At 39.8% G+C, this 18928-nt stretch overlaps 1 protein-coding gene across 1 annotated transcript in view; it reads right to left on the reverse strand.

Moving 5' to 3' along the window:
* Nucleotides 1–18928, reverse strand: part of TSPAN5 (tetraspanin 5) — a 125635-nt gene that overhangs the window by 35394 nt on the left and 71313 nt on the right. Inside the window, exons 2-3 of the mRNA XM_075285899.1 lie at nucleotides 17059–17109; nucleotides 1671–1817 (exon numbers count right to left, since the gene is read on the reverse strand). Coding sequence (XP_075142000.1) covers nucleotides 1671–1817; nucleotides 17059–17109 — 198 coding nt within the window. The remainder of the gene's footprint in view (nucleotides 1–1670; nucleotides 1818–17058; nucleotides 17110–18928) is intronic.

Below are 18928 nucleotides of genomic sequence, written 5' to 3' on the forward strand. Positions count from 1 at the left end.
CAAACACAACTGCAAGTGCTGTACTTGTCGCACTGCCCGCATGAATCATGCAGACATGATTCTATATAGTCTATGGGGTCCGTGTGCTTTTACAGGACAGCGCTTGCAATTGCGTTTGTATTCCGTTCGGGGGGTCTCCATGCGGACTTTCCCCGGATGGAATACAAAAGCAGATGTGAACAGGGCATAAGTTGGTATGTAGAAGAAGCCACATCGATGGGGGGAGGTTTTCTAGTCCCATTAAATTACCATCCCCTTTATCAACAGAATGTGCCCCCATATATTATGACGCTATCAATTTAAAAAAACATGTTCCAGAACTGTTATTTTATGGCAATTACAAGCTTTGTATATCATGAGATTTCACAAACCCCTATTAAAGAAACCCATTTTTCCATCCGCAAACCCCTCAACTCTGCCCTTCTTTAATGTATATGGCATTCATATCTGTACAGTTCAGAATCCTCTATACTCCAGTCAGACCCCATCTTAAGTTTTACTTGAAGGAAAGGTATACCAAGATCTTTTTTGGCTCCATTAATACTAATATAAAATTGTAATTTCATTCACACAGCAGAACAATTACTGCAGTATTCCACTGCATGTCCCAGTTGATAAAGCGTTAAATGTCAGAAAGCTATAGAGCCGTCATACAAGAGCTGTTTTTGTACAATAACTACTGGATTATGTTCTGTGAAAAAAAAGTGTCCTTGAATCTCAGCGTGTCTTCTAGTATCCATCCTGGCCAAGCTATTCAAGTGCTCTAAATATTGAAAATATAATAAAATAGAATAAAATATTTTATCATTTTTACATCAATAATTTATTTAAAATAATGGGCTATAGCAACAGCTACATAAGAAAGCTTTTCCAAAAAATGTTTCATAAGAGACATACAAACTAACATGGACACATGCTTTCTACTTTAAAGCACTGTTTGCCAAACTGTGGGTCATGTAAAGACCTCTTGAGGCAGAGCTGAGAGTGTGGGAGGAAATTTGGATTTATTGGAGCCGAGAGTGTAGGGGTTGTGATAGCAGAAGAGCTGACTATGTGTGGGGAAATTTTGGATTTACTAGAGCTGAGTGTGGAGAGAAGTGTGGTAATAGCGGAACTAAGTGTGTGTGGGGAAATGTGGATGTAGCAGAGCAGTGTGAGGCAGAAAACATGAAAGTAGCAGAGCTGTGGGGGGTGGTTGGAGATAGTAAAGCTGTGTGTTGGGAAGAACATAGAAATAGCAGAGCTGTAAGTGTGTAACAGGCATGTGGTAAGGAAGAAGCAGCAGGACAGAGGTAGTATACAGCTCAAAAGCATAATAGATGCCAAATATAGCTGACTTTTTTAAAGTAGCCTACTAAACAAAGAGTCCTTGAGTCATGTTCACTCAAGCCTAGCATGTCTGTATTGACATCTGTGTATGCAGCATGGCCATATAGGCTGCAGTGTATAGAAAGCATGATTGCTGTCACATTTTAGAGAAACTTAATTTTTGTACCACATAGATAATATACAGTTTATGCTTATTGTTTCTTAAATTACAAGTAAAAATGTAATACAAAGATAACGTCTTACTGCGTGTTGTCCATGATACTTGTGTTTTAATGAAAAACTTTACAAAATGATCCATTTTATTATGGAGGGTTGATTGATCGCTGTTAAAATATACTTACAAATTTCAAGAGGAAAGTGTTTTCCCGGAGAGCTCCAATGCAACCTGCAAAACCCAGGATAAACATCACTCCTCCTACTACCAGGAAAAGCCAAACAGGATCAAATCCACCAAGGTCAGTAATGGAGGAGATGTTGGAGAGCACACCCTGGAGAAGAAAAGACAGAAGAGGTCCATTTATGATAGACACTTACAGCAGAGTCATAGAACGAAATCATAAGGCACCACAGCAAAAATAATAATAATACTGCTAATCTGGGCTTTAAGAACACACTATAATGTATTAAATAACTGTTTTAACTGTTTCAGATAAGTATAAGAAAAAAGAACACTCCCGTCTTCAATCTAGCAATACCAAATTTACATATTTTTTAGTGTTTTAAATTCTTTGGGGTTTTTTTGGTGCCATCTTGTACTTGGATGTCAATGAGCTACAGTTTTCATTGATACTATACTGGTACTGTTTTAGAGTTTACAGAGTTACATCAAATGTTATGTGCAGGTTCAGACGGGCCCACAAGTGAACTGGTGAATCCCCCGGAGGGCCCCTAAGCCGGGTAGGTCACCCTGGCACGTCACAGAGCGCTCGCTATATTTTATTCAGATACTCATACACGTCTTAACCAAATTATGTGTCAGTATCTTTAAGAAGCTACCCAATTTATTTTTCTATGCTGTAGATACAGTGTGTGTGTGTGTGGGGGGGAATCTATCAATCTAAGGCCCTTTCTTGTGCCAAATGTGTGCCACATTGCACAGATATGGACAGGGCGGGGATGTTTCAGCCCAATATATTTATTGTAACTCATCCCAGTTTCATGCATAGATCACCAGGGTGCATGGCGTAAGTTGTGACTGCGTGCAACAAAAGTGCTGCAAAAACTTTTAAGCCAACTAAATTGGTGGGTGTCCTGTTAGACTAGACAGTCTAACAATATGCCAGAACAGCACCAGACACTTTGATAAATGTGCCACAGTTTAGGACTGTCTAATCTAAATTTGCATCATCTAAAACCATTTGTAAGAAATGCCCCATGATAAAGGAACATCATGGCATAAATGACAAACTTTACAGAATGATGTGACTGATCTGAAAAGCCCGTAAGTGATAGACAAAAGGAAAACACTATTTCTAGCATTTGTCTCTGTGCCGACAATCCTTCCACCAGTTATCCTGAATATCAATGACTGTTGGATAGTAAATGCTGAGTGTGTAAACTGCTGAAGATCCATGTCTCTCACTCGCACCTCATTACTTTCCTACAGTCTAAATTCAGAAAAGTGCAGTCAGCCAAAGCTATATTCACTGCTTAAAAAAAAAAAAAAAAAAAAAAAACTTTAAAAAAAGAAGTTTGCTGTTCTGACAGTTCCATAAATACTTAATATGTGAAGGTGAAAGTGAGAGAAAAATATTTTTAGTTTAGAATCTTGTTAGTTTACAGGAGAGCTGTGAGAAGAGGAGATTCAAGCCTACGCAGAGTAAGTGAAGAAAAGCGAACAAAAATATATGCAAAATCCAACAATGTATCCAATAATAGTAAAAAACAGCCAGCCTAACAGACATGAAGTCCATACTTGCAATATACAAAAAAACTTAGGCTTTATCCATTTTTCACGCACACGACCTGTCAGTGTTTTCTACTGACAGGAAACTGCTGTATGATTTTCTTGGCATGCTGTGTCAATGGTTCAGCTGGTTTTCACATATAGTATGTAAAAAAAAACTGACCAGGCAGTTATAGAAATAAAGGATATACTTGGTATAAGAGATTGATCTATTGAGAAGAATAGAAAATGGATGACTTCTGTACGCTGTCTACATTTCTCACAGACTTTAATGTTGAAGGGATATCGTCACTCCATAGGGAGAGAACCACCATTTAGGTGTGTGGAGTCTTATTAAGCCATGAGCGCTCCACTGCAAAGGAACATGGGAAGAATATGTAAATTTAACTTCCATGATGTAATTAGGAAGCCAGTGCCTCAAGAATGCACACCAATAGAGGGAGCTCACTGAGGATGTGAAAGTCTATCTTCCATGATGTAATTAGGAAAACAGAGTCTCAGTCAAGCATTCTCAGTGAGCGCCCTCTATTGGTGTGCATTCTTGAGGCACTGACTTCCTAATTACATCATGAAAGTCAGATTTGCAGACTTTAATGTGTCATCCATGATCAGTATACGGAATAAAATAGAGCACGTTTCTGGTTTTATTTTTATAGACTCATGACCCATAGAAAAAAATGGAAATGTCAATGATTACATTGAAATAAATGTATCTATATTTCATCTGTAAAAAATACGGATGGAAAACGTACATAAAAATCGACACGTAAGGCCTAACTGTCAATGTACACTGGTGTATACCTTGCATGTTCCATGTCCAAGCTGTACAGACATGAACATAAATGGTTCACTTTTAATCATCATATTTTTCTAATTCTGGGGATGTTGGTTTCAGTGCAACCAAGTCAACATCGGAACAACATTTGTATGAGTGTGTAGCAGTCTAGCATGCGTATTCAGACTCCTCGCAGGCATAGCTTGACACTCCTGGGCTGCAGTAAAAGATCTGTAAGAGGGCGTCTCACCTATCGTGTTATTTACAATGCTGGTGGCTTCTTGAGTGGCACTGGGGCCTAGATGCAACTGCAACCCCTGCATGTAGCTATTCCCCTGTGTCACCCACACAAAGTACTATTTTTTATTAGCATCCTATTACATGTGGCCTAACGTGTTCTTGTGATATGGAAATACGTCAATTTGGAAAAGAGACTGATGTCAGTATGTACAGGGCTGCTGACTATGCTGACGCCATATAAATAACTAAGGCCGGGTTCACATCTGCGTTTGATGACCATTTGGGGATTCCGTCCCCCATTCTGCTTAAAAAATGTGGAGAGAAAAGCGGAAACTCCAACGCAGGTGTGAACCTAGCACAAGAAATAGGAAATGGTTTGCAGATCTCTTTCTGATACATTTAGCAGCCATTTACAGCTTATTCTACTCAGCTAAAACATGGGGGGGGGATGTAGGTTGTAGGGAAAGTGTTATTAACACTTGCATGACTTAATAGTTCACGCCATTAAAAGGCATTACATGCTATGCAAACCATTCCATTTTTACAGTTGAACTACTGATTTATACAGATAACAGGAGCAGTACAGCCATTGTTTCCAGGAATTTGCCACTGATATTAACTTTACCATTTGTGTTCTATTGACATCTAGCAAAGGTCTTTTTGACTGACAAATTGGCTCCTTATCTGATGTTCATATACCTGTCAAATATGTATCAAGTGTTATGTAAAGGGATAAAGTACTTGATAATCATTTTATTTGCCACAATAAAAAAAATAAAAATAAAACCAACCCTTAAAGCGCAACTAAACTTTCAGACAACTTTTAATTTTCTGGCAGAATTTGTGTCTTAATAAATGTATTTTTTTTCTTTCATATAACACTGTAATACACAGTATTATATGAAATACCAAATTATTTCCAGAGATATAACTGGTTGAAAATACAGTCAGGACGGATTTTTATATCATATAAACTCACCGGCCACTTTATTAGGTACACCATGCTAGTAATGGGTTGGACCCCCTTTTGCCTTCAGAACTGCCTCAATTCTTCGTGGCATAGATTCAACAAGGTGCTGGAAGCATTCCTCAGAGATTTTGGTCCATATTGACATGATGGCATCACACAGTTGCCGCAGATTTGTCGGCTGCACATCCATGATGCGAATCTCCCGTTCCACCACATCCCAAAGATGCTCTATTGGATTGAGATCTGGTGACTGTGGAGGCCATTGGAGTACAGTGAACTCATTGTCATGTTCAAGAAACCAGTCTGAGATGATTCCAGGTTTATGACATGGCGCATTATCCTGCTGAAAGTAGCCATCAGATATTGGGTACATTGTGGTCATAAAGGGATGGACATGGTCAGCAACAATACTCAGGTAGGCTTTGGCGTTGCAACGATGCTCAATTGGTACCAAGGGGCCCAAAGAGTGCCAAGAAAATATTCCCCACACCATGACACCACCACCACCAGCCTGAACCGTTGATACAAGGCAGGATGGATCCATGCTTTCATGTTGTTGACGCCAAATTCTGACCCTACCATCCGAATGTCGCAGCACAAATTGAGACTCATCAGACCAGGCAACGTTTTTCCAATCTTCAATTGTCCAATTTCGATGAGCTTGTGCAAATTGTAGCCTCAGTTTCCTGTTCTTAGCTGAAAGGAGTGGCACCCGGTGTGGTCTTCTGCTGCTGTAGCCCATCTGCCTCAAAGTTCGACGTACTGTGCGTTCAGAGATGCTCTTCTGGCTACCTTGGTTGTAACGGGTGGCTATTTGAGTCACTGTTGCCTTTCTATCAGCTCGAACCAGTCTGGCCATTCTCCTCTGACCTCTGGCATCAACAACGCATTTCCGCCCACAGAACTGCTGCTCACTGGATGTTTTTTCTTTTTCGGACCACTCTCTGTAAACCCTACAGATGGTTGTGCGTGAAAATCCCAGTAGATCAGCAGTTTCTGAAATACTCAGACCAGCCCTTCTGGCACCAACAACCATGCCACGTTCAAAGGCACTCAAATCACCTTTCTTCCCCATACTGATGATCGGTTTGAACTGCAGGAGATTGTCTTGACCATGTCTACATGCCTAAATGCACTGAGTTGCCGCCATGTGATTGGCTGATTAGAAATTAAGTGTTAACGAGCAGTTGGACAGGTGTACCTAATAAAGTGGCCGGTGAGTGTATATTATACAGCTGTATATGAATATATAAATGTGTTTTCAGCCAGTTATATCTCTGGTAATAATTTAGCTAGCACTGCAAACTAAAATATACTAACATGCTTTTAGTGTCATATGAAGGAAGAGAATCTCCTCTTTCATATGACACCAAAAACAAGTTTGTACGTTTTATAATATCCGAGATATAAGTGTTTCAAGTGACCCCCCTCCCCCCTCATTCTCTACATATTACACAGCCCGTACTTCGACACACAGTAACACTCAGTGAGAGGCAGGAACAGCTCTCAATATAGAAGAAGGGAAAGAGTGTAAAAATGCAGGAATTCACAGAAAAGATCCATAATTTGTTAATTAAGTATATTACAAAATTTATTTATGACACAGATACTGGCAGAAATCATAAGCTGTACGAAAATTGCACCTATAGATATGTATTCTTAATATATAAGTTAAAAAGCACCCAATCCATATTCCTAGGATGAAGCTGCTCTTTATGTTAGAAATGAATAGTGAATAATTGGATAAATAAAGAAGTTCTATTGATGGAAATGTAGAGGGGTACTTCAACTTTTCCATTATTTTTGTAGCGCCTGCCCACTGTAGAGCACTGTACTATAAACGTTTCAACAAAATAGGAGTTATGGCTTTATATAAACATGTCACAGGAAGAACATGGTACACCCTCAATAACAACATAGGAGCACTGATGGGGGCAGAGGGGGCACTGTCGAAATGAGTTGAGATGTGTGTGAAGCAATCATATCACTGCATCATGCTACATGAGCTATGAAAATCTATCTATCTATCTATCTATCTATCTATCAATTATCTATTTATCTGTTTGTCAATGGGTCTACCTGTTAGTTTACATTTAATTATGAATAGACAGCTTCAAAAACAGTCTATTTATGTCAATGCACTATAAATTGTTACAGATCTCTATTGCATTTTTTTTTGTCACATCTGAATATGGTAACTAAAATAATTATGAAAAACAAATCTGCGTTCTCAAGCATTTTATCATGCCTTTTTTGGATGTTTTTTATGAAAGCTTTCCAGATCCACTATCATTCTTCGCATTTTAAAACAGAAATAAAAACTGGATTACTGGGTTGGAAAACAGTGAATTTCCCTTTTTCTGAATCTGTCATCTTGTAGTCCTTGTTATCCTTAATGTAAATACCTGCTGCCCAAGGTAAGTCCTGTTCCTGCAGATAGATACCGTATATACTCGAGTATAAGCCAACCCAAATATAAGCCGAGGCCCCTAATTTTACCACAAAAAACTGGGAAAACTTATTGACTCGAGTATATGCTGAGGGGGGGAAATGCAGCAGCTACTGTTAAATTGAAAAAATTAAAATGGTCGTAGTTTTTGGGTGCAGTAAGTGCTGAGAAAGGGGAGGGGGTGTTTTGGTTGTCTGTCTGCCCCTTCCCTGAGCTTGAGGACTGGGGTTTTCCCTCCCACTTGGAACTCAGCCTGGCTGTATATAGGGTATCTGCAGTGCTGCTATTAACCCCTTCCTGACGGAACAGGAGCACTGCAGATACCCTATATTCAGTAGACCGGGCACTGTCAGACAAAGGGATACCTAATGTGTATGTGTTTCACAGTCATTTTCTACTTTTATATGTATTCTAGGGAAAGGAGGGATTTAGAACTTTTATTTATTTTATTATATTTTTGTAAAGCTTCTTTTTTTCACTATTTTATGGGAGATTCTATACATTACTATTGCAGCTGGTCATAAAATATATTTATTTATGTATTTTTTGTATTATTGTATTATTGTATTATTATTGTATTATTGTTTTTGTATTTTGTATTATTACTCTGTATTATCCTGTATCTGTATTACTATGCTGCTGTAACACGCTGAAATTTCCCCAATGTGGGACTATTAAAGGATTATCTTATCTTATCTTATTTTGCTTGACTCTAGTATAAGCCGAGGGGGGCTTTTTCAGCACAATAACTGTGCTGGAAAACTCGGCTTATACTCAAGTATATACAATAGTTTTAGCCATGGTATTTCACTTATCATAAAGAAAAAAAAGGCCATCTGCCCCCTTCCATTGTTAAAGGCATCGGAGCCTCAGGAGCCCAATGGCCTCTCTACAACATAAAAAGATACTAATATTATAAAAAGCACATGGTAAGTGGGGGGGCCATTATATATTTTGCATTGGGGACCAGGAACTTCTGGGTTGGGGACACAAGGCATTGCATAATATCTATGCCGCAGGCTTCCAGGGGGTAAGGGGCTGCCTGACTGCTTTAGATCCAAGATCTGACAGACACCTTGCTGTTGTTCTCTTTTATGGCTGGGTGGTAGGACCCTCCAAGTTTCCAGGAAAAAAATATTTTGAAGTTATTTAGAGTTAGAGAGGGGCTGTCATCACTCACCACACACTAACATATGTGTGCTAAAAAAAAGGTTTCACATTTCCTATTAAAAAAATTAAAAAACAAACAAGCCTGGAACTTTTTTTTCATAGAATTCTCCATTGTGTCATTTTTCTGTCATTCGTACAATATGTTTTATTCTTACAATATATATCACCATATATTCCATATAGTATATAAAATAATAAATGTACAAATGAAGGTCCTAGAGAGACTGGTCCTGACACACCTACGCCCCCTAGTGAACTCCGCTCTGGACCCCCTCCAGTTTGCCTATCGGCCGGGCATTTGGGTAGATGATGCCATTATCCACCTTCTTCATAGAGCTCTCTTTCACCTGGAGAAACCCGGGAACACCGTGAGAATAATGTTCTTTGACTTCTCCAGTGCTTTCAACACCATTCAGCCAGGGCTACTGAGGGAGAAGCTGAACCTTGGTGGAGTGGACCATCACCTGTCCAACTGGATCCTAGACTACCTGACTAACCGCTCTCAGTATGTGAGAGCCCAGGACTGTGTGTCTGACACTGTGATCTGTAGTACGGGGGCACCACAAGGTACAGTTCTTGCCGCATTTCTCTTCACATTATGCACTGCTGACTTTAGGCACAACTCATCCAGCTGTTACTTACAGAAGTACTCCGATGGCTCTGCAATAATAGGCCTTATCAGTGATGGCGACGATAGGGAATACAGAGACTTAAACCGGGATTTTGTTGAATGGTGCCAGCAGAACCAGCTCAGGATTAATGCTGGGAAGACCAAGGAGATGGTGGTGGACTTTAGTAAATGGAGAAGTGCTCCGACCCCAGTAGAGATCCAAGGGACATGTATTGAGATAGTCAGGACTTATAAGTATCTGGGTGTGCTCCTCAACAATAAACTAGACTGGGCTGATCACCTGGAGGCGCTGCACAGAAAGGGCCACAGCAGACTCTACCTGCTCAGGAAGCTGAGGGCCTTCGGAGTCCAGGGGCCATGTCTTAGAGCCTTCTTCACCTCAGTTGCTTCAGCCATCTTTTTCGGTGTGGCCTGCTGGGGGAGCAGTATATCAACCAGGGACAGAAATAGACTTGACAGGCTGATCAGAAGGGCCAGCTCTGTCCTGGGGAGCCCCCTGGACCCAGTACAGGTTGTGGGTGACATAAGGATACTGTCCGTGGTGAGCTCCATGCAGGAGAACAAATCCTACCCCATGTATGGGACCTTGATGGCACTTAGAAGCACTGTAAGTGACCGTCTGCTTCACCCCAAGTGTGAGAAGGAGCGCTATCGAAGGTCCTTCCTTCCAACTGCGAACAGGCTGTATAATGTACATCAGTCCAAGCAAAGACTCTTCCTTCTTTCTCTTCTGTTCCTTAGCTGCCATGGACTCCTAGTATATCTTCTCTTCTCAACATATGTGTGTCTACGTCTGTAATATATTACTGTGTATTATCCTGTATCTGTATTACTATGCTGCTGTAACATGCTGAAATTTCCCCAATGTGTGACTATTAAAGGATTATCTTATCTTAAATTAACAAGTGGGTGTCACCCATGGGCTGTGTCCCTTCACAGGCTATGTCGGCCTCTGCTTGGAAAAAATCAGTACAGGGATACACTGCTAAATGATAAAACCATCGTAATTATTCAAAAATTTCCAGAAGTAAGAGAGGAATGAAGCAACAACAATAGAGAGAAGATGCTCCAAAATGATTATATTAAAGAAAATATGATCAATTACTAATACAGTCAGAAAAGATAGCAGGTCCCCTTTAAACTTTAATCTAAACAGCTAAAAATGCTATTTTATGTTTTAATATTTTACTTGCTGGGAACAAAAATGCCAGAGTTTAAAGCTTGGCTGAATAAAATAGGACATTTTGTAATGTTAAATTGATAAGAGAAAAAAAAAAAAAAAAAGCAGTGAGAGGAATCCGTTCAACCTCTTTCTCTCCACACCACTGGACTGGAAAATTTGTATTGCCAGCTGGGATAACTGTGTTGTGAATTACAAGAAGAGCGTGCTGTTCAGCTACTGAAAATCTGACACATAAAGAGCATCCGCTACACGGGGGTCCGAAGGAAAATAAAGTTGTAGGTAGCATTAAACATGACGACAACCACAAGTCCACAGCATCCATGTTTTACTGCCTGTTGGATTCTGCAACTATGAAGCAACAGTAAAGATACGTAGTATAAATATACTACAAAGAGAAAAGTATTTACAAACACCTCTTAGGATTATTGAACTCAGGTAGTTCATTCACTACCATTGCCACAGTTGTATAAAATCCAGCACCTAGCCATGTAGTCTGCCTTTACAAATGTAAGAGAATGGGTTGTTCTAAAGAGCTCACTGAATGAGCCATAGTGGCTGCTACGGGGCCCGATGAGTCTCTGCTGATTTTTATTTTTTAATAGCCAGTACCTGCTGGAGTAACTCCAACAGGTAACAGGCCCTATTCACTTACTGATCCCTATTCATGCTCATAGCTGCCTCCACATCCCCTTCTGTCATCACATCACTGATATAGGGCACGTGGCCTGCTGGAGGGCAGAAGGGGAAGCGGAGGCGGCCGTGAGCAAAATTGGGGGTCAGAGAATAAAGCTACAGACCTGTGGAAAGGTTATTTGTTGTTCTGGACGACTTCTGCAAGATTCATCCTGCAAGGTTCCCGTGGCAGTACCATTCCAACCCACGAGTATAATGATTGGAGGCCCAGGGGAGGTGACCGAACATTAAACAAAAAACACTGTTACTTACCTCTCCTGGACTCTGGCAACACTCCCTGCTGTCTTCAGGCCTCTTTAGTGATGTCTCATGCCAGTGTCACAACACATAATGATGCCGGCTTATCCCATGTCTATGACATCATTGAAGAGGAGTCGCACTGGAGAGGTGAGTAACACTGGTTTTTATGTTTATAACCTCCTTTTAGCCTTCAATTATTATACTCTGTAGTCTTTTTCCAGTTAATTTCTGGTTCTGCCAAATCCATAATTTTTGTAATATCTCTAACGAACACCGCAGGGGCCACTGTCAGGCATTTTATTATGTGCAGGGGCCACTCTGTGACATTATACTATGTGGAGGGACATTATGCTGTGTGGAGGGGCTGCTATGGGACATTATACTGTGTGGAGGGGCCGCTATGGGACATTATACTGTGTGGAGGGGCCATTATGGGACATTATACTGTCTGGAGGTCACTTTGAGACATTACAGTGTGTAAATGGGGCATTATACCATGTGTGGGCCAGGAAGGGGAGCACTATGTCATGTGTAGCTGGCCCAAGTAAAAGTTTTGCTATGGGGTCAAGTCTTTACTAGTTACTCCTCTGGACAGAAGGTTCTGGGAACACAAGTATAAGACAGTTTCTGACACACTTCTCACAAGAATTAATTTATGCCAAGGATTTAGGTCCAGCTCCAACTTCTATGGCAATCATGGGGATTTGAATCAAAGGGAACCTTGTGGTGTATGGAAATTAGTGGCTGCCATACAGGAACTCATCCACAGCCCTCAAGGGTCAGTTATTTTAAAGAAGCCAATTTACCTATTAGTATATTTTTGGCATGTGGGAGGAAACCAGAATACTTGGAGGAAACCCACAAAAATATGGGGAAAACATACAAAGATACTTCTAAACAGTGCTAGCCACCAAGCAGTGCTGAAGTCCTAGGTTTGAATCCAGCCAAAGACAACATCTGCATGGAGTTTGTATGTTCTCTCCATGTTTGAATCTCCGGTTTCCTCCAAAACTCCATAGACATAGGGAATTTAGATGTTGAGCTCTATTATGGGACCGTGTTGTCAATTTCTGTAAAGTGCTGCGGAATATGATGGCGCTATATAAGTAAGCAAACAAAATAAAAAAATAAATTAGGGAGTTACTAGATCTCTGAACTAATATCAGTTTAGGGACAATAAAGCTTTCACACTGCTTTTCTGTAAGCGAAAGAAGAACTTTCATTCCCATGTGTTTATTTCTATTACTACATACCTTCTCTGTTCTTTCGTACATAATTTTGTTTCGTTAGATATTGTTTTACCATGAGTAGGCTTGGAAGCTTGCCTTGTAACATCTGCTATTTCAGTTAGCCATTAAAAGCCATCATAAACTCAATAATGTTACTTTGCTTATCTTATTGAGAACAATAAGACATTTATCAATGGGCTAACACAGTACCAAATGTTTTTCATGTTACATCATTGACATGATTATGTTTTTTTCTATTACTATGAGGTCACAGGCAAATGGTGACCTTTTTCTTGCACAAAGAAATCATCATGAGCATTATCCCTGTTTTCTAGCATCACTATATACATTATTACTATATTGTATACATATTGTATGCATACCTCCCAACTGTTCGGGATTCAGTGGGACTGAGCCGGATTGTGGGTTCTGTCCAGCTGTCCCAGTCGGCATTTATACAATATAGTAATAATGTATATAGTGATAGCAGATGAATTGCAAATGTAAGGGCCCCTTCACACGGAGAAAGGTGCCGCGCATTGTGGCGCGTTTACGCCGCGTTTTTTTTACGGTGCGCGATTACGCCGCGTTCCGTAAAAAAACGCCGCGTACACGCGCCGTAAACGCGCCACAATGCGCGGCGCGTTTACTCCGTGTGAAGGGGCCCTAATGGTGAAGCAGGGAGCACCCCACTTCATTGACTATTCACCCCGTGTCTCTGCTCTGGGAGTAGTAGGCGTGATGTATCGATTTTTTTTTTTTCTTAAATGTTGCAAAAATGGTCACAATCTCACTCCAGTGAATAGGTGGTATAGAAAGTGGAAATTTCTTGACATGGCCATAGTGCAAAAGGACTTATTGTAGCCCATTGCTAAACATGACTCATTGCATAGACACAACCTTGTGCCAAACAGACAGTATGCATTTCACAAAGGCCTTCAATTATAACTTACTCCATCTTCTTCGCTTTCTACTAAATGCATAACATAGATTTTTATTCCCCTTACATTAGTTGTATCTGATCTGACTAGACTGGAATAGGAAATTTAATTTTGTATTGGCCACTTTGTAAGAGAACACACTGTGAATATACTGAAAGGAAAAATGTAAGCATATAGGAAAGTGGTGCTGAGTGGAGAAGGCTTTTAAATTGTGTCAGAATGCAAATATACAAATGTAGCAGAGTTAATCCGAACTGCAATTGGTTAAACTGCTGATGCGTGATGACAAAAACCAATAAAAAAATAATTAAAAATATTTCTTAGGCCAGGGCCTTACATGGCTTTAATCCTGTAGTATGCCCATGCTGGAAATGCCACAGAAAAAAACACACAGTGTTTTACAGTTATTTCTAGCGAATCCCATCCCATATTTTTTTTTTTACAGGGTTCATCTTTTGAAAATTGGTCATAAATAATATTTCCTTTTGTGAGAATACATTTGCTTTAACTTACTTTGGCCAAACACAGGGGCCATATTAACAATGGTGGGTTTACTCATACTAACTATCCCACCATCAATATTAACAACAAAGCTGCTCATTCAAAGGCAGACTAGTTAATAAAAAAAAAATTAAAACTCAGCCGGATAGGGGAAGGGGGGGGGGGGGGGAATTAAACGTGTTGCATCTCTTATGCTAGACCCTTTCCATTTTCTTTTTTTTTTTTTATTTCTTTACAACTACAAATAGTGAAGTCCAGTAAAAAACTATTGGAGTGAAAGTAACACATATATCAGGGTCTATCCGGTCACTGTTTATTGATTACATAGACTAACACTTCATCAGCAATGCTCTGAAAAGTGTGAGTGGAAATGAGTCATTACATTGGCAAGTGCCATGGGGCCATGTGCCACCTGCTCGTTTTGGCCAAATCCATTAGCTGCCTGTGGCTTACAGATAAAAGCTGTTCTTTGCTGTCAGTTACAATGTCAATGAGGCAGAAATGTGGTATAAAGAAAAAGTAAATCGAAAGAAAGTCTGAAGCCAGTAACCTTACTGAGTCAAAGCTGAAACAGAGATTAATTTAGTGATTCTCAAACGTTTTAAAGCCAGTTATATCTTCAGCATAACACTTGTTTGTAAAGTAATTTCAATATCAAAAAGATAGTCAATACGCAACAAAGGAAACAAAATAAATAAAATCCCTTCAGCAGAGGAAGAATGATCAAAGTCACAGGGAGTGCGAGTGGGCCCAGAGAGACAGAAGGGCCCATGCATTATAATTCAGCAGAAGCAGCAGAGGATTGCATGCAGGGCACAATGCTCCCGTAGAGTCTTCTGTGTGCTAGATGGAGGACGCTGTTACATTTCTGGTTCAGCAGTGACAGATCAGTTAGAGAACCACCCTCACCTGCAATAAATGGACTGTTTTGTCATGGGACAGACAGGAGAGGCACTGTGTATAAGATATTACATTGTGTGGGGCCACTATGGAGTATTATACTGAAGGTGGTATCTGGGAAGCATATTATATTATGTAGAGCACTATAAGGGGGGCACTGTGGGTAGCATATTATACTGTGTAGGGCCACTGTGGAGCATTATACTGTGGTGGGGGAGATTACTGGGGAGCATATTATACTGTGTGGGGCCACTGGGGAGCATTATACTTTGGGGGTCTCTAGGGAGCCTATTATACTGTGTGAGGTCACTGTGGAGCATTATACTGTGGTGGGGTCTCTGGGGCAGTGGCGTAACTACCAGGGAAGCAGCAGAGGCAGCTGCCACAGGGCCCTGCCAAAGGATATGGACCTGAATTCCTCTTAACTTTCCGATGTCTGAACAGGTTCTATCTACTTGTATGGAATGGACTGTATTACAGTCCACTTCAATAGGTCTGCCTCAGCAAAAAAAACACCCAATTTTGATTGTTTTTTTTCTGAGGTACAAATGAGTTGCTCCAAAAGGGGCAAACTGAGGCTCTGTCTCTCAAGAGCCCACACAAGTCTGGAGCCGGCCCTGGGAGATGGTAGCTATCTGCTTCTACATGGCACCTCAAGCAGAATTCTGGGTATGAATTATCAATCTTATGTATGGATCTTGAAGGAATGAGGTAATGTATTAATAGTATTTTGAAGCCATTTTTTAAGAATGCAAGCAGCTCTAGAGGTGATTTTTGGTTTGGCAAATACGGAAGATACTGTTTCCTTTGCAAAAGAGGTTTGTAAGTCTTTTCCCAGCAGATATGAAATGTAGGTCTCTCGCATCATAGAGGATCTGATGAAGGAGGACTTTGTAAATATTAGATATGACTTTTTTTAGGTCACTTTGTTTTCAAGCCATGTGGGAGTTGCATTGTGGTAGAGTCTTTAATTCGAGATGAGGAAAAGCATGTTACGTGCTTTAACATTTAAGGTAGGAACATTTGACGCTTTATGTCTAATGTGCAGATGAGGCTGTTTTCAAGCAGGGTATGGTAAGGTAATGTCTTATTGCAGAATTCATCTGATGAAGGGAGGATTATAAATTTGTCTGTGGAGTTAAAGGATCTCCATACGTCTGTTGCTGCTTTGGGCTATTTTGACAAGGTTCTACCACCCTACAGTCACAATGGTAACACATGATAACTACAGCCAATCACTGATCATGTGTAGTTAACATGACGTCACCATCGAAGTGATCAATAAACACCAATGAGAATCCATGGAGTAGGTAATTGCTCAAGGTACATGCACAGGTACATGCAGATTCTTTTATCATTTTATTCAGTTCTTTCCACTTTTTTTTTTATAAACTAGACAACCCCTTAAATGCTGCTCTTCAATCAGAGTGGTCTCACCACTATCTTATCTATAATATCTTAGACCTCTGCAACAAAATCAGTCTGTATGGTATACCTGATCTGTGCCTCCACCCCAGTCCCCAAATCCATTTGTGCCTACAACTTTGTATTGTAAGAATGAGTCTGCTGAGGCATAGCTATTTGCTACTTTCTACTTGTCTACCCTATGTTGTGCACACGGTGGCCCTAGTCATGGCTGGCATCCAGAAACCTGAACCCCCTTACCACTGTGTGTTTACTCTGAACTTATGACTATATCCGTGTAGTTTTTGTCAGTCCCTGAATATCTAAACTTGGTTTATTGGAAACTCATCTCATTTGTTGCAATATTATATTGTGTGCAAATAGAACGGTAACCTCTACCATGATACCTTCTAAATTCTATTTTGCACTTCACATGGTGTGTCAGAACTCCTAGCAACGTCAAATGTCACTCCTCTAGTAAATATGTTTCAACATACCTTTTCACTCCATGCCCAAAGGCCAACTCCAAGAAAGGCAATCCCCAAAAACTGAAATATAAAAAATATATGTTTGTTATGATTATGATTCTTAACTTTCTACACAAAGTACATATACACAGTATCTCAGTCCTGGGTCATCCAGATTTAAAGCTTAAACCAACTTTTTAAAATGGTCTCAGTGTTTCTAAAGTGCAAACGACAAACTGCAATAGGTCTTTATCAATAATGTTCTACAGATTTTGCATCTACGGCCAATATGCTGGAAAAGTGTGTCTATGGTAAGCACGTAGTAAAGGAAAAAGAGGATTGCAGGATCAGACATAACAAGGCATGTTCGTAGTCTCTTACCATTTAGGTAAGCAATTTCTCATTTTAGATAATTAGGCAATAAAAAAAAAATAGTTGTGAAGGGTTTGTACCACCTGGTACATATAATTTGATCCACCTCACAACACCAATAATATAACAGTCAAAATGGCAGCCTATTCATGCAATTCAAACTTGTGATTGAAAATTTTCAAACGGTTATGTGCTATGTTGCTCACTAGCAAATAGGGTCTACTAACCTGGTATGCACTCTGAGCTCTTTTAAAACTGCTAGGTTTGTATATAAGAGGCTACCAGTGCACAGAATAAGACAATAAATCAATTAACTCCATATCTCCCTTTGTCGTAGAGTTCTGTGTGTGAAGCTGAATACAGACAGTTGTATGTGAACAAGCAGTCAAACTGAAGATAATAAGCAGAAGAACAGCTTAATATGTGGTGAAGGAAAAGAGATACCTTTAATAAGATATATTACAAAGTTTTAGATATCAACCTCTAGTATTCATTTATGAAAAGTTATTTATAACTGGAAGTACACTTTAAGACATAAAACAGTCTGGTCACTAAAAAGTTAAAAACTGAAAAAGAGGACAGCGGGTATTTAATTAGGTATTCCTTATGAACATTTATGGTGAATTGGGATTAAGAAAACTCTCTTACTATTATGGCTATATTGTGTTACTTTAAACATAATTGTATACTAGTACATGGATTTTTTTTTATTAATGACTAAAATATGTCAAAATCACCTTCAGTTGTAAAGAAATTTTTATCATTTACAAAGGCACACCCTGCAGCACAGGGATTTATTTCTCAAATCTTTCAGTACTCATGACATATTTCTTGGCTTGACCTTATTTTCAAAAATGCTAACAGATTGGATGGCTGTTCCAAATGTCATCATTGCATAATTTAAGAATTCACAGTATTGTAATTTAATTTTTTTTTTTTTAAATAACTCAGAACACCGCATTTGTACTGAAACTCATTCCCAGATGTGAGGAGCAGCAATCCAAGCTACAGCCCAGTTATACAACTATAATGTTGCTAGGGCGGATGGGAGGAGAAAGTATTTCATTAGCAAAAGAAATGTGTTTAATCAGGTATAAGGAATTCAGTATCTACAGTACATTGCCGAACACAGACTGCAAGCCCACTACAAAAAAAGCAAACGCATCACATGCCTAGCAGCCCATTGATTTCTACCATTTTTGGATTAACACTTGGACATTTTCAGCTTCTTGTTTTATTTGCCTCCATTAAAGGGGCTGACAAATATAAGAAAAACTTAGCTGCTTTTCTAAAAACATGTCCACAGGATTATCTGGTATTGAAGATTGCCCCTATCAAAGTGAATAGGATTGAGGTGCACTATCACACAGACGCTATGCACAGGCTGTTTGAAGAAAGGAGCTGTCTTTCTAATCACATTGAAAATGTAGTCAGTTTTACCTAGTTAGGCCTCGTTCACATCTGCGTCGGTAATCCGTTCAGGGGAGTCCACAAGCGGTGTGCAGTGAAAGCACACGGATCCCCATAG

The sequence above is a fragment of the Leptodactylus fuscus genome, chromosome 1 (assembly GCF_031893055.1).
Source record: "Leptodactylus fuscus isolate aLepFus1 chromosome 1, aLepFus1.hap2, whole genome shotgun sequence".
NCBI lineage: Eukaryota > Metazoa > Chordata > Amphibia > Anura > Leptodactylidae > Leptodactylus > Leptodactylus fuscus.